Source organism: Nerophis ophidion, linkage group LG06 (genome assembly GCF_033978795.1).
Source record: "Nerophis ophidion isolate RoL-2023_Sa linkage group LG06, RoL_Noph_v1.0, whole genome shotgun sequence".
NCBI classification, from domain to species: domain Eukaryota; kingdom Metazoa; phylum Chordata; class Actinopteri; order Syngnathiformes; family Syngnathidae; genus Nerophis; species Nerophis ophidion.
This window is the reverse complement of record NC_084616.1, coordinates 52,554,464-52,571,355: the sequence shown is the minus strand read 5'-3', so window position 1 is coordinate 52,571,355 and position 16,892 is coordinate 52,554,464. Positions and strand designations below refer to the sequence as shown.

At 42.5% G+C, this 16,892-nt stretch overlaps 1 protein-coding gene across 1 annotated transcript in view; it reads right to left on the bottom strand.

Annotated features, from left to right (window-relative positions):
• The window catches only part of LOC133554910 (glutamate receptor-interacting protein 2-like), a 72,906-nt gene that overhangs the window by 18,469 nt on the left and 37,545 nt on the right, over positions 1-16,892 (bottom strand). Inside the window, exons 10-11 of the mRNA XM_061904180.1 lie at positions 3,765-3,893; positions 3,396-3,557 (exon numbers count right to left, since the gene is read on the bottom strand). Of these exons, the coding sequence (XP_061760164.1) occupies positions 3,396-3,557; positions 3,765-3,893 (291 nt within the window). The remainder of the gene's footprint in view (positions 1-3,395; positions 3,558-3,764; positions 3,894-16,892) is intronic.

Here is a 16,892-nt window from a genome sequence, read left to right as displayed (position 1 = left end):
GATGGAAAGCTGATGTCTAATTTCTAACATTAATTTCAACCATTATGAAACTAAAAATAGCCCTTTTTGCTGCATTCGTCACCACATGTCTTGAAGAATGCCTTACTATCAATCAAGTCTCTAAAAAGCTTGCAATGTTCACTTCAGTGACAATTTTACTCATTTAGTACAACCTTTGAAACCTGAGTCAATGATTAAAACTGGAGCTGTCAAAATCAAAAAGTAAACTTATGTGAATAAGCACAACCATATTGCATTGATCTTGTACAGTGGCAGGTTAGCAAAATGATTTAGTTTAACACGTCTAAATAATCATCAAAAACATGGGGTCCTTTTTAGGTTAATTTAAACAGCACTTATTAAAACAAATTATTACCATTTGAGGAGTTGTGTGGAGTTTGTTTTTTTCCAAAAATATTTTTGGATGTGTGGCCTTCAGAAAGACAGAGGTTATCTAAAACATGTAATTTAAACTTAAACTGTTGTTCATTAATGAATGCAATTGAAGTTTTTTTGTACTTCAAAAATATGTGCGACCTATCTTTGAAGTAATGGTTCTTTGAGATAATGCTCAAATTTTTCTGTGGTATTTTGCTATTCATAAAACTAGTTTATAAAATCATTTACACAGAGGCCGAAAAATGATGGATGTACATTAGAAAAGCTAAAAACTAGTGCTGTCAAACAATTACTTACATTTTTTTTAAATTAATCACACTTGTGAATTTAGATTAATCATGATTAATCCCATGTTATTACTTGCTGGCATAGTTTAAATTAACTTTAAAAATAAAACCCAATAAGGAAACAAATACTTGACAGAATGTCATCAAAGAACATTTTTTAAATATTTTACTTCAATGCACATCATTTATTAGCTCAAAACAGTTTTATGTGAAATCCCTGTCAGAGTGTATTTTGAAGTGAAATTTGCTAGCGAGCACAACAGTCGGTGTCTCTTCACTCATCTTTGCTCCTATGCTCGGTGACGAATGCATTGATCTGATCACTGACCGTACAACACCCACCTTTCAGGTAACCATCTGTGGTTAATGTAAAGGAGCATGTAAGGTCAAAATAAATTGATTAGAATGATCAATGCAGTAACTTTTTGTGAATAATCACATGAGTTAACTCATATCTTTGGACAGCACTAATTAAAAAAAAAACATTTGAGGAGTTACCTTAAGTTTTTTTTTTTAACAATATTGTTCGGATGTCTGGCCTTTAGGAAGACGGATTATCTAAAACATGTAATTTACACATTTGTTTTCCCAATATGTAATCCGAAGAAATCTATGTAAAAAAATATTCAGAACAATACACAAGTTTTTTTGTGGTATTTGCCCTTTTTAAAAAACGGTTGAGTATTTAGCCAACTGGTTTTTAAATAATTTTATCATATTTAAATGGAGGCTGAGAAATCCATCCATCCATTTTCTACCGCTTATTCCCCTCTTGCCTATCTCAGCTACAATCGGGCGGAAGGCGGTGTACACCATGGACAAGTCGCCACCTCTTTGCAGGGCCAACACAGATAGACAGACAACATTCACACTCACATTCACACACTAGGGCCAATTTAGTGTTGCCAATCAACCTATCCCCAGGTGCATGTCTTTGGAAGTGGGAGGAAGCCGGAGTACCTGGAGGGAACCCACGCATTCACGGGGAGAACATGCAAACTCCACACAGAAAGATCCCGAGCCCGGGATTGAACCCAGAACTACTCAGGACCTGTCGTATTGTGAGGCAGACACACTAACCCCTCTTCCACCGTGAAGCCCGAGGCTGAGAAATGATTGATGTAAATTAGAATTGCTAACAACTAATGCTACATTTCCGAAAATTTAGTTTTTTACGATATTTCTGAACTCCAGCAGGGGAATGTGACATTAAAAGGTTTTTGGCTGATTCCCGTAGAAGATTTTGCAACGAAAACGCAACAAACTCCTTCACCATCTCTCATGGACGTACTCCTGTTGTTTGTTGGCTTTTGTTAGACAGACTGGCTGTTTTATCACGTTTGCGAGAGCACGATGGTCGTGGAAGTGAGTCTGTCTGCTGGCTTACACAAACACGCATCCAAAAAAAATACATGCCACACACAGACACATACCCCGCTTCAACGCGCATGGTTGGACGGAAAAACGGAGCAGCGCCACTGATGGCACCAGCTTCGGGAATGATGGCAGGCCCCTTATTGGAAGTCTTGAGTTGTATGTCGTAATATGTACAGTCGCGACCAAAAGGTTACATACACTTGTAAAGAACATAAAGTAATTTTTTTGTGTTGAATAACATTCATGAAGTTTGGTTCTTTTGTGAATTTATTATGGGTCTACTGAAAATGTGACCAGGCCCTGCGATGAGGTGGCGACTTGTCAAGGGTGTACACCGCCTTCCACCCGATTGTAGCGCCCCCAAATGGGAATAAGTGGTCGAAAATGGATGGATGGATGGATGAAAATGTGACCAAATCTGCTGGCTCAAAAGTATACACACAGCAATGTTAATATTTAGTTACATGTCCCTTAGCAAGTTTTATTGTAATAAGGCGATTTTGGTAGCCATTCACAAGCTTCTGGTTGAATTTTTGAACACTCCTCTTGACAAAATTGGTGCAGTTCAGCTAAATGTGTTGGTTTTCTGACATGGATTTGTTTCTTCAGCATTGTCCACTGAAGAAACAATGCTGAAGTTCTGTTCTGACCACAGAACTTTCCTCCAGAAGGTCTTATCTTTGTCCATGTGATGTCAGATAAACAAAAATTGAGCCGTTTGGCCGCAATACCAGTAAAATATTTGGAGGAGAAAAGGTGAGGCCTTTAATCCCAGGAACACCATTCCCACCATCAAACAGGGTGGTGGTAGTAAAATGCTCTGGGCCTGTTTTGCTGCCAATAGAACTGGTGCTTTACAGAGAGTAAATGGGACAGTGAAAATGAAGGATAACCTCCAAATTCTTTGGGACAATCTAAAATCAATAGCCTGGAGGTTGGGTCTTGGGCGCAGTTGGGTATTCCGACAGGACAATGACCCCCAAACACATGTCAAAAGTAAAAAAGGAAAAGGAATGGCTAAATCAGGCTAGAATTAAGGTTGTAGAATGGCCTTCCCAATGTCCTGACTTAAACGCGTGGACGATGCTGAAAAAACAAGTCCATGTCAGAAAACCAACACATTCAACTGAACTGCACCAATTTTGTCAAGAGGAGTGGTCAAAAATTCAACCAGAAGCTTGCCAGGAGCTTGTGGATGGCTACAAAAAGCGCATTATTGCAGTAAAACTTTCAGTACACATTTCCTGTATTTCCAACTTCCCCTTAAATGCAGCACAAGTTTGATTTTAAGGAGGCAAAAAAAAAACTCCTTTAATAAGAATTTTGTCATACGTGAGCTCTTGTGGTCCTTCTTTCTGTTCCTCCTCCTTCCCGTTGAAATGCGCGGGCTGGTGGGCGCTGTGGGCGCCATAGGGCAGGGCAGCGTACTGCTCCCTTGGCTGCTGAAGCCTGACGTGGCTGTGGAGGAAGGGGAGAAGCCACCACTCACCAGAGCTGCAGACATAAGACATTTGTACTGTGCTTATCCAGAAGCCGGTGTAGCTAAAAGCGTGCTAAAAAGTTTCCTTCACGGTCAGCTTGTGCGGTACATAAAAAGGAAAGTTGACTTCGAGGTTTGGAGACAAGACAGAGCAAAAGTGAGTAAAAGGCTCCTGCCATGGTGTTTTGCCAACAGCAAAGCTGTCATGAATGATCACTTACATTTGCAGTGGTCCTGCTGGTTGTGTGAGTGGCCCGGGCTGCTCCAGGTCTTGCCATGGCTGGCATGTGGGGGCAGGCAGAAGTTGCTGCTTTGGTCCCAGTGATGGTGGCTGCTCTTCTGCACTTTGACTGCAGTGGTAAAGAGGCACTTGTGAGTAAATCAGACCTGCTCATGTGTTGTGCACGTCCAGAAACCCTCTTCATTAAACCACAGGTCTAAAATCGGAACAAAACATGCACGCTGTCTGGAAGATTATTCAAAGCACAGTAATTGAAATTCAATGTTTTTCATCATGGTGCACTAAGATTAAAAATCTCTAGGTTTAATGTAAGAATGTTTGACAAAGACAAATATGAGTGGTGTGGAAATGCAACCTTACTTCTCCTAGCAAACTTCCAAAAAGCTGCGTTGAAATTAGAGATCATATTTAGGATGTCATTTTCGAGAGGTGCAAAAAGGTGGCCCGCTAGTTGAGTGCTGGGCATGATGCCGATGTCCTGCAGCAGGAAAACACAAACTATGGCTCTCGGAAGGCATGAGGCTAGACGTTAATGGGCACAGCTGAATGCTTGACGCCTAATGAGGTGCCATGTTTGATTGGCTGCATCTGACTGCTCTTGACAGCACTCGAGGAGAAGTGAACTCGGCTAAAGCTGAGAAGTAAGACCCTTTTAACGGAAGAGGCTCTGCAGATGAAGTAAACAAAACAAAAAAAGACGTGTCTGACAAGCTCAAGGAGTGTGTTGCACTGCATCACAGGTGCATTAAACCACAAATTGAAATTGGAACAGGTATGAAGCCACTTCACACATAGAGGGAATATAAATAGTAATATTACTTCACAGCCCTTTCCATGCCCTTTAGTTGACAAACATAGAAAAACATAGTAGTTTAATCCTTAATTTACAATTTTTTTAAAGCTTATTTGATAGAATTGACCAAAATGAAGCATCTTTTAAAGTTAAAGTACCAATGATTCTCTCTCACACACCCGTTTTTATAGTCTTTGGTATGACTTAGCTGAGGTTTGAACTCACGACCTACCGATTTCAGAGCAGACACTCTAACCACAAGGCCACTGAGCAGTTAGAGTGTCCGTATAGCATTAAAATGGCTTAATGAACATCATGGCCACTGATTGGCTCGCGTGTAAAGGTGACTGAATGGTGTTATGTCATGTCTGGAGGGCTCTTACAATGTTGGAAAAACATATTTAGAAGGTTGTGTTAAGGTATTTGATGCTGTAGTTATGAAAAACTATTTTTACCTAATGATTACTACTTTGCGTGAATCCGTTTAAAGGGATTAATAGGTTCCGCACATGACTGCAATGAATTTTCACTATTTCAGAAAGCCAAGGACCAGGGGTTTGAACTTCACACTTCACCGTTACTCTTACTTGGTATAGTACATTACGGAGAACCAGCATCCTCTACAGTAGACATTTGATTTTGGTCCATTTATTTTGTCAGAGTTACAAGAGCATTTATTTTTTAGGACATTCTGCAGAAAAGCAAGATCATCGCTATGACAGCATTGTAGTGTTTTTTAAGCAGCTGCTGCAAAAATGTGAGTCTCACAAGTTTTTTAACTGAACTTGTGGGCCACCAGTGAATAGCCTAAATCAGAGGTCCCCAAACTTTTTGACTCGAGGGCCGCCTTGTGTTAAAAAATTTGGCCGGGTTCCGAGTTGTATGTGTAAATGTACAGATTTTAAAAAATTATATGAAAAAATATACAAACATATATATATATATATATATATATATATATATATATATATATATATATATATATATATATATATATATATATGTATATATATATATATAAATATATAAATATATATATATATATACATACTGTATATATATCCATCCATCCATCCATCCATCCATTTTCTACGGCTTATTCCCTTTGGGTTCGCAAGGGGCTCTCGCGCCTGTCTCAGCTACAATCGGGCGGAAGGCGGGTACACCCTGGACAAGTCGCCACCTCATCGGAGTATATATATATATATATATATATATATATATATATATATATATATATATACACACACACAAATATACATATATATATATATATATATATATATATATATATATATATATATATATATATATATACATACACACACACACAAATATATATATATATGTATACTGCGATGAGTGGGCGACTTGTCCAGGGTGTACCCCGCCTTCTGCCCGATTGTAGCTGAGACAAGCACCAGCGCCCCCCGGATATATATATATATATATATATATATATATATATATATATATGTAACGGGTATAAAAAAATACTTTAATTATTTGAGTGAAATTCCTGCTAAAATATGTATATTGTTTTGTAATGCAATGAGGTCCAATTGCGCCATCTGCTGGTACCTGAAAATCTGTAAATATGACCGGAAACCGGAAGCTATTAGGAGACTTCCTGCACTCTGCTAATGGTAAGACATGTTCCGATGGCCCTGCGATGAGGTGGCGACTTGTCCAGGGTGTACCCTGCCTTCCGCCCGATTGTAGCTGAGATAGGCGCCAGCGCCCCCCGCGACCCCGAAAGGGAATAAGCGGTAGGAAATGGATGGATGGATGTTCCGATGTTGCTCCGCAAAATATTGTAAATTACACTAAAGCTAACGTGATGTTCATTGTAAGATACACAGTTATTGAACAGCAGTTGAAATACCATGTTATGGAATCTCCGTTTTGAATTGGTTGTTGCTCACGTTAGATTTACTACTATTTTGCACTGAAGTCGATATTATTTTCCCCTATAGACATCGATACCAGCAGAGGTGCTAACCACATATTGTGTGTATGTGCATTCTGACCACTCATTGCAGGTAATAATTGTTGCACTATGTGCGTGTTACGTGTCCGTAAGTTCATGTTTAAGTTCGAATTGTCCGACATTTTGGCATGGACGCAACGTGGTCTGTCATTTTCGCTAGTCGCCACCAGAGGGTGCTAAAAGTCCATTTAATGATTTTGTCATGTCTTGTATTGTATTTTGTACTTTTCTATTTTCTATTTCATAAATATATAAAAAAGGATGATGTTGGTTAAAAAACAAGTTAAAAATATATATTATTGAATTGATTGTAATACCAGTGAAGATAAAAGCAAGTTAAAACCACTATACGATCACACGAAAAAAGTATACTGTTAGAAACCACTGTATTAAGTTACACCTGTAATTGTATTTCATGTATTTGTAAAAATATGAAAATGTTATGTACTTGAGCAGACTTCCTGCACTCTGCTAATGACATCGAAACCAGCAGAGGTGCTAACCACATATTGTGTGTATGTGCATTCCGATCACTCATTGCAGCTACCAGTAAAGAACCACATCATCCAAATCAGCCTGTGTGTGGATTCTTGACGGGACGGGTACACAGCAGTTACTTTGGTGCCGTGATCTGAGACTTCTATCGAGTTCGTCGAACCGGTGACCCTCCTGTCTACCACATCGCTCCATGAAGCCATCGGTTCACAGTATTTGTTTTCACAGTTTACAAGGGTAGCATGTATTCCAGTGAAGCTCATTACAGTGTGTCGCAGCGGTAAAAATAATTTTATGTGGCATGGCAGTAACGTGTCACACGGACTGGTGATTTGTTTTATCATTTTGAATGTATTTGCCATTTTTTTATTGACGATTTCACAAAGTGGGGTGGACTGTACTGTTTTTTGGCAGGCATTTTTGAAACATGTCTTTTCAGAGTAATCCAGTTTTCCCAAAGTTTGGCACACCCATTCAAATTGGCGGAAGCAGGGGTATGCCTACTCCCATCCCATTTTCTGTTGACAGTCCTGCCCCAGGTGTTAGTTTACCCTCATTAGACGCAGTGTCCAATCCTAGCGTACAAAATGCAGCAAACCAGCGCACTAGCTCTTTGCCTCAAATCACATCTACACCAAATCCTGTTAGTGATGTCTCTGAGTGTGTAGCTGACCAGATGAGTGTCATTCAGGAGATAGGTAAACAGTTAGCTGATAGCATCATGTTGCGTATGCAGCCGCATAACACAGTAACTCCTGATTCAAATTTCACACAGAATGTATCTAGCACACTGTTTCAGCCCAGCCATGCGTCTGATGTATCTCAGGTGCAGGTTGTCACAGAAAGGAAGGTTAAGGAACCACCTTCATTTGTAGGTGATGGGTCAGATTCAATTATGGTGCATGAATGGGAAGATCTGATGAGAACATTCATTAAGAGGAGTAATGTTAGAGTCGAAGAGCAGGCTGAGGAGATCCTTGTGCATTTGAGGGGTAAAGCTAAGGATGTAGTGAAGTTTGGCATTAGGAACAGTGGTATTGATATGAATGCTCAACCTGATCTGATTTATGGTCTACTTAGAAAACACTTTAGCTGTACTAGGCACTCTTCTGTCCCCTTAGCTGACTTTTACTCGACTTTGCCTAGAGACCAGGAAGACCCCTATGACTACTGGCTGAGACTGAGGGCAGCTGACCTCGCCATTGACTGTCTGAGAGAGCAGGGTAAGACGCTGGACAACCCGGAAACAGAGGTGACTCGTATGTTTGTTAGGAACTGTCCCTGCAAAGACCTGGCCTTCACTTTTAGATCCAAAACAATCGACAAATGGTCAGCGTGTGAAGTACTGGAGGTGCTGAACGAGTACCATGCTGAGATGAGCTGCAAAGCAACCCCCACAATACACACATCACAGTACACGCAGCTCAGGTGAGCCATAGTCCAGCCCTTGACCGCAGTGGTCACGTGCCACCTCAGACCCAAAGCCCTCAGTATGTCCCCCTAGCAGAGGTGATGGCTATGTTGGAAAAGGTTCTGCTGTGTGGAACCTCTAACCAGTCACAAGTGAGGAAGAGAGCTCCACACAGATGTCTTGAGAACAGAGTTGATGGGTTTACTAACATGCCACGCATTATTTGCCAAGATGACGGTCACAGGGATTTCTCTCATTGCCGGGAGAAGAGGCTTTGCTTCGAGTGCTATGCTCCAGGCCATTCACGTCATGACTGTCCAGCGAGGAGGACCACTCCACAGCCTCAGGAAAACTGACCGATCTGCACACAGGGGAGGACCGTGCATTTCAGCTAATTGAACCTCCCACTAGTTATGAGAAGCCCGATATGCTTGATATTGATTCCCTCTATGAGTCGCACTGCAGTTACAGTGGCAGTACAGTAGTCTCATCAAAGAAACTGATATTTCAGGGATCCCACAGAATAGCAGACCTGTTCTACACACCTGTACATGTAAAAAATGGCCCCACTTTCAAAGCACTGTTAGACAGCGGGTCGATGGCCTGTACAATAAGTGAGTCTGCTGTTGAGTCCCTGCTGCAGCAATGCCCTGACATGACGAAGGACAAAGCTGATGATTATGTCATTGTAGGCTTCGGTGGACACCGTGTTTCCCCCAAAGACATGTATAACCTTGATGTTACCGTTTACGGATGCAGGATGATCGTTCGGTAATTGTTGTACCTGGCCAGACAGAAGCAATGATCCTTGGCAGCAATGCTATTAAGCATATCCTAACTCAACTGAAGAGCACTGACAGCTACTGGAGGCTTGTTTCCTCGCCCGACAATGGTCAGACTGATGACCAGTGCCAATTCTTGTCACTACTGTCCAACACAGAGAGATGGAGGGGTGAATGCATTCCAGATAAGGTGGGAACAGTGAAAGTCAAGAGTTGTGTAACACTGAAACCACAGAGTGAGCACCTTGTCTGGGGGAAGTTACCTGAGTCAGCTGTGATGTCTGTAGGCAGTACAGTGGTAGTTGAGCCGGCCCAGTCTAAAGACAGACCCAAACAAATCCTTGTTGGAAGGGTTATCACTCCACTTTGGGGAGATCGATGGGTGCCCGTTAAAGTCATTAACCCTACAGACAGAACTGTGGTGTTGAGAAGAAACGCCAAAATCGCAGATGTGACCCCCTGTATCGCAGTGGAGGACCTACCCAAAGCAGAGGAGGTCAAATGCAACATGCAGTGTGTGCAGAGCGAAGATGTGCATCCAAGGTCAGAAGAGGACATGATGCATGCACTGGAGACTCTGGGTCTACAAGACATCGATCTGAAGTCATGCGAAGTGTCACTGCAGTGGAAAGACAAACTTGTTCACATTATTGAAAAATATTAATCAATTTTCTCCAGACACAAGATGGACTGCGGAGAGGCCAAAGAGTTTGTGCATCGTATCCACCTTGTTGATGACAAGCCGTTCCGTCTACCATACAGGCGCATACCACCAAGCCAATATGACAAACTGAGAATGACTCTGAATGAGATGGAGGAAAAAGGCATTATTCAAAAGTCCAACAGTGAATATGCATCTTCCTTTGTTCTCGTATGGAAGCGGAATGGAGACCTCAGAGTATGCACTGACTTCAGATGGCTCAACGCAAGAACTGTGAAGGATGCCTACCCACTGCCACATCAAGCAGATGCTCTAGCCGCACTCGGTGGAAATGCTCTATTCTCCACAATGGACCTGACATCAGGCTTCTATAATGTCCCCTTGCACCCTGATGACAAAAAGTATACAGCATTCTCATCGCCCTTTGGACTTCATGAATATAACCGTCTCCCTCAGGGCCTTTGCAACAGTCCAGCTACCTTCATGAGGATGATGATGTCAATATTTGGTGATGAGAATTTCACGAGCCTCTTGTGTTACCTCGACGATCTGATGGTATTTGCACCTACGGAGGAAGTTGCACTCAAACGCCTGCAGATGGTGTTTGCCCGCCTCAAGGAGCACAACCTTAAGCTCTCACCCAAGAAGTGTTTCTTCCTCAGGAGGACTGTGAAATTTCTCGGGCACGTCATCAGTAAAGATGGAGTTCAGACAGACCCTGAGAAGGTCAGAGCTATAAATGACTTACAGGTTGCAGACGTCATGGAAACCGATGGTAAAACACCTTGTCCTAGTAAAATCAGATCGTTTTTAGGCATGGTGATGTACTACCAAAGTTTCATTGAGGCATGTTCTGCGAAGGCTAAACCGCTGTTCAGGCTCACAGCTGAACCTAGTGCTCAGTGCAAGCGCAAAAAAGGTCGCAAATCTGTGAAAAAAGGAGGTCCTGTGAAGCTGACTTGTGCTGATTGGTCCAACGTATGCCAGACTGCGTTCGAGACACTGAAACACGACCTCATGACAAGTGTCACTCTAGCCCACCTGGATTTCAATGCCCCGTTCATTCTGGCTGTCGACGCATCCTTTGATGGGATTGGAGCTGTCCTGTCGCAACTTCCGCCTGGTGGAAAGGTAGCCAGACCTGTCGCCTTTGCGAGTAGAACACTCTCTCGCTCCCAGCTGAACTACCCTGCGCACCGACTTGAATTTCTTGCCTTGAAATGGGCAGTATGCGACAAATTCAGCCACTGGTTGAAAGGCAGACACTTCACCACATGGACTGACAATAACCCCTTGACATATATTCTGACCAAACCCAGACTTGACGCGTGTGAACAGCGATGGGTAGCGAAGCTCGCTGCTTATGACTTCGACTTGAAGTACATACCCGGCCCAAAGAACGTTGTAGCCGACGCATTGAGCCATGAGCCATTTGTCCAGTCGTGTGTGGGTCATCGCCTTGTTACCGAACCTTATGCCTTACTGTTGGAGCAAGTCAGTGGTGTGAATGACAGAACTGTACAAGAGGTGTTCAGAGTGTCCAACAACTGTCAGGCTGTTGTGGACGAAGGGGGTGAAACATCAGATAGGCCAGTGCAGGAGGCAATTTCACCAAACACAAGAGGTTCAGTTGCGTCAGAGGAAGTCGCTGTCATCTTCAGTGCTCAGTCTACTGGAGGTGTGAGTCACATGATTGGGGCAGACACTGCTTTTAGTCTTCTACATAAGGAAGACCAGTCCACTGCGCTCCCACAGAGTCAGCTTGTTGGTCAACAAGAAAGAGACAAGACAGTAGGCAGGCCCATGTACTTTGTACAGACACACAAGAGACCTACCAAGCGTGAGCGATCTGTTGAGTCACATAGTGTGATCAAACTTCTAAAACATTTGCGTAGACTGACCATACAGAATGGCATGCTCTACAAGATAAGGAAGGATCCCCAGATGAACAAAAAGATCCTCCAGTTCATAGTACCGGACTCTTTGAAGCAGAAAGTCCTCCAAGGTCTCCATGACTCAGCAGGTCACCAAGGCCAGCATCGTACCTTGTCTCTGGTGAGGCAACGATTCTTCTGGAGTGGCATGGAACGGGATGTTGTGAACTATGTTCAGTCTTGTCAGCGCTGCATAGTAGGGAAGACACCAGAACCACACAGCCGTGCACCTCTCAAGAATATCGTCACCTCTGAGCCTATGGAGTTGGTCTGCATAGACTTTTGGACTGCTGAGCATGGGAACAAGTCTGTGGATGTTCTAGTTGTGACCGATCACTTCTCCAAGATGGCACACGCCTTCCCATGCAAGAATCAAACTGCCAAGCAAGTCGCTCGTCGTCTCTGGAATGACTTCTTTCTAATTTATGGCTTTCCTCGGCACATCCATTCGGACCAGGGAGCCAATTTTGAGAGCAAGTTGATTAAAGAGCTTCTAGAGATGGCTGGGGTACAGAAGTCCCATACAACTCCGTATCACCCCATGGGAAATGGTGTCACAGACCGTTTTAACAGGACCCTGGGAGATATGATCGGGTCTCTTCCCCTTCAGTCCAAAGCAAAGTGGCCACAAATGCTGCAGCAACTTACCTTCTGCTACAACTGCGCAGAGCATGAGACAACAGGGTTCGCACCCTTCTACTTAATGTTTGGAAGAATCCCTCGTCTCCCTGTCGACGTCATGTTTCAGCATGCTCTCACCAATGACGCTGTTGTCAGTCACTCAGACTTTGTGTCCCAACTGAAGAAAGATCTGCATGAAGCTGCTCAGATTGTGCAGAGGAACAGTGTCAGGGAACAGACTCGCCACGCTAAGTTATACATTTGGAAGAATCCCTCGTCTCCCTGTCGACGTCATGTTTCAGCATGCTCTCACCAATGACGCTGTTGTCAGTCACTCAGACTTTGTGTCCCAACTGAAGAAAGATCTGCATGAAGCAGCTCAGATTGTGCAGAGGAACAGTGTCAGGGAACAGACTCGCCACGCTAAGTTATACAACCGCAAAGTCGAGGAGTGTTGTTGGAGACAGAGTGCTGATTGCCAACAGAGGTGTGCCAGGAAAACGCAAGGTTGCAGACAAATGGGAGTTGACCCCTTATGAAGTCATCTCAGTCAGACCTGAACTCAATGTCTACAGAGTCAAGGATTGCCTGACAGGCAGAGAGAGAGTCGTTCACCGGAATCTACTACTCTCTATTAGCTTCCTGCCCTGTGACAAAGATCTGGACAATGTCTCTGAGCACTCTGAATGTGATGCTGCTGCGCATGGAAGTGATGTATGTCCTGACGTGCCTGATCTGGTGGAAGACAGTGATGTACGTACAGTCAACTGGCTGATGCGGACAAGTGAAGAGGAAGTTAATTCAGAAGACGAAGTCCATTCTCAAGAAGAGGATGACTCTGTTGAACGGAGGTCTGATGCTGCTCAGTCCGATTCTCTCTGTCACCGCGTCCAGTCAGGACAGTCAGCGAGTCCCTGAAGATGTTGACCAAGCTGCTGTCAATGGTGCGGAAGGTTCACCACAGTGCTCTGAAGACATAGTCATTGACACAGAAGTTGCCCCTCCTGTAACTGTCCATCCAGATATGACCCCTTTGGACACTGACTCTACTGACATGTCCCCTCCTGACAATATCCCAACAGATGTTGCTCCCACTGACAAAGACTCTCAACAAGGCATTGACTCCCCGCACAATGACATTCTGAACAGTGAAGTTCCAGGCCCTTTAGCTCAAGCGATTTGCACACAGCCTGGCCGTTATGGCCTCAGAGATCGTAGTTCCATGAACCCTCCGCAACGCCTTATTTGTCAGATGAATAAGCAAGTCGTAGGTGAGGATTCTGTGTCCACAGTATCTGTTAGTTCCTTGTTTAAGTTCTTTAGAGATGCAATTTCAGTTTGAGTTATGAAAGTATTTGACCAAAGAAGTGTCTAAGTAGGACTTGAAGCTATAGGAACAACGTGTTGCATTTCAGAGGTGTAATAGGCATCTCTGAGTCTGTGTTTAGTTAGGAGATTGATCACCTTCTTTCTTTTCACACTCCTTTTTGAGAGAGTTTTAGAATTGACATGCACACCAGTTTTGTTCCTAGTAATGCACTTATATTTTTTTGTATTTGTCTAAAGTGTTGCACTCCTAAATTTAGCAGAATTTCAGGGGGGTGTATGTAACGGGTATAAAAAATACTTTAATTATTTGAGTGAAATTCCTGCTAAAATATGTATATTGTTTTGTAATGCAATGGGGTCCAATTGCACCATCTGCTGGTACCTGAAAATCTGTAAATATGACCGGAAACCGGAAGCTATTAGCAGACTTCCTGCACTCTGCTAATGGTAAGACATGTTCCGGTATTGCTCCGCAAAATATTGTAAATTACACTAAAGCTAACGTGATGTTCATTGTAAGATACACAGTTATTGAACAGCAGTTGAAATACCATGTTATGGAATCTCCGTTTTGAATTGGTTGTTGCTCGCGTTAGATGTACTACTATTTTGCACTGAAGTCGATATTATTTTCCCCTATAGACATCGAAACCAGCAGAGGTGCTAACCACATATTGTGTGTATGTGCATTCTGACCACTCATTGCAGGTAATAATTGTTGCACTATGTGCGTGTTACGTGTCCGTAAGTTCATGTTTAAGTTTGAATTGTCCGACATTTTGGCATGGACGCAACGTGGTCTGTCATTTTCGCTAGTCGCCACCAGAGGGTGCTAAAAGTCCATTTAATGATTTTGTCATGTCTTGTATTGTATTTTGTACTTTTCTATTTTCTATTTCATAAATATATAAAAAAGGATGATGTTGGTTAAAAATATATTGTATTGAATTGATTGTAATGCCAGTGAAGATAAAAGCAAGTTAAAACCACTATACGATCACACGAAAAAAGTATACTGTTAGAAACCATTGTATTAAGTTACACCTGTAATTGTATTTCATGTATTTGTAAAAATATGAAAATGTTATGTACTTGAGCAGACTTCCTGCACTCTGCTAATGACATCGAAACCAGCAGAGGTGCTAACCACATATTGTGTGTATGTGCATTCCGATCACTCATTGCAGCTACCAGTAATGAACCACATCATCCAAACCAGCCTGTGTGTGGATTCTTGACGGGATGGGTACACAGCAGTTACATATATATATATATATATATATATATATATATATATATATATATATATATATATTCATATGTTGGGTCAGGAAAAAAGGAAAAAAAACGAGGCTATATTATTTCTACAAGCCTGTTTCGCAGGTTCGTTACGTAAGCAACATCACTAAAAAAAATATTGCAACTGTTAAAAAGGAGAGGACCTAAAGTGGTGCCTTGAGGAAAGCCTCACTTATGTAAATCGCAAGTTTGGACCCCAGTGTTCTTTGTTTACTAGCGAGGTTAAAATGTCAATGCAAGGATCTGCCAATGTATTTACAGTGGTCCATGTTCCTCTAAACAACAGGAGCACTCCAGTCATTTTAGGAATTTTCTGTAAAAATGTTTGTCTCCCAATATTTGAACTCAACTTGGGGGCCATTATAGTTTCATTCCTGGGCTTGATTTGGCCCTCAGGCCAACAGCTTGATAGCGCTACTGTAGACTATATTGTCTGTAAGGCAATGTGAATGGTTGTTTGTCTATGTGTGTCCTTTGGTTGACTAGTGAACAGTCCTGGGTGTACCCTGAACTAAGCTGGGCTAGGCTCCAGCTCACCCGCAACCCCAATGAGGACAGGTGGAATGGACGGCTGCTATTTATCATGTGAATTGCCATTATCATACAATATGTTACGTCAGAGTGAACATCTTGCAAATATTTCTGCTGCAATCCAAAGCTCTTTTCAATGTCCATCTTCCAAGACATCATTCAAATTAAATTGATAAGGGGCGGCATGGCTCAGATGTTAGAGCGGCTTTGCCAGCAACTTGAGAGTTCCTGGTTCGAATCCAGCTTCACCATCCTAGTCATGGCCCTTGTGTCCTTGGGCAAGAGACTTCACCCACTTTGCGCCTGATGGGTTGTAGTTAGCGCCTTGCATGGCACCCTCCGCCATCAGTGTGTGAATGGCTGAATGTGATATATAGGTAAAGCGCTTCGGGTGTCTATAAATAGACTCTATAAATGTAGACCATTTACCTTATTGTGTCTGGAATGCAATTCAGTAATGATCTTTTACAGATTCATTAATCCATGTGGAAGCACATCAGCGGTCAAGGTCACGGTCAAGATCAAGGTTTATTTATTAAGAGCCTTCGAACAACAGCTCAAGCTGCCTCAAAGTGCTGTACCAGTTTGGTTAAAAGATCTACCAAAACAAAAATGGTAATAAAATATATAAAACATCAAACAGGTTTAAAAAAAATATATGAAATTAAATAGGCTGACAGTAATCCTGGCTGTTTCCTCAGCGGGGGGTCTAATCTGTGACAATTTGCTCACATGCTTGGAGGATTTGCTGCAAACATGGATGACGACACAAGCGTGTATGTGTGATTTTAGCGCAACTGAGAGAAATTACAATGCATGCTTTATCTTGGAGAACCGGCTCCCATCTGATGGAGCTTTTTATTACAGTTGTACGCTTAACTCACCTAGAGGAGAATCTTTAAGGAATGCTGTTTTCAGGCTAGAGTGATGTGAAAAATACTCTGAATCTCTTAATGACCGTATCAATCTCAAATCCCCCACAGGGGATTAAACACACTGCATGTTATTATCACACATCTTGAGGGGAAATAAGCCGTCAGAGTATGGTTTTATTTTTGTACCATGCTAACACCTTTGCAGGAACGACTACACATTGTACATTGGAAGGAAAGCTTACGAGAAGGCAGTGAAACAGCCTGCAGGGGCAGCTTTTGTCAGCACATGTGGTTTGCCAAACAGCAGAAAGAAAGAAGGTGAATCACCGCAGAGTGGACAACGCGACCACGGGATGAGGAAACACTGTGTGAAGGGCTGAATTCAGC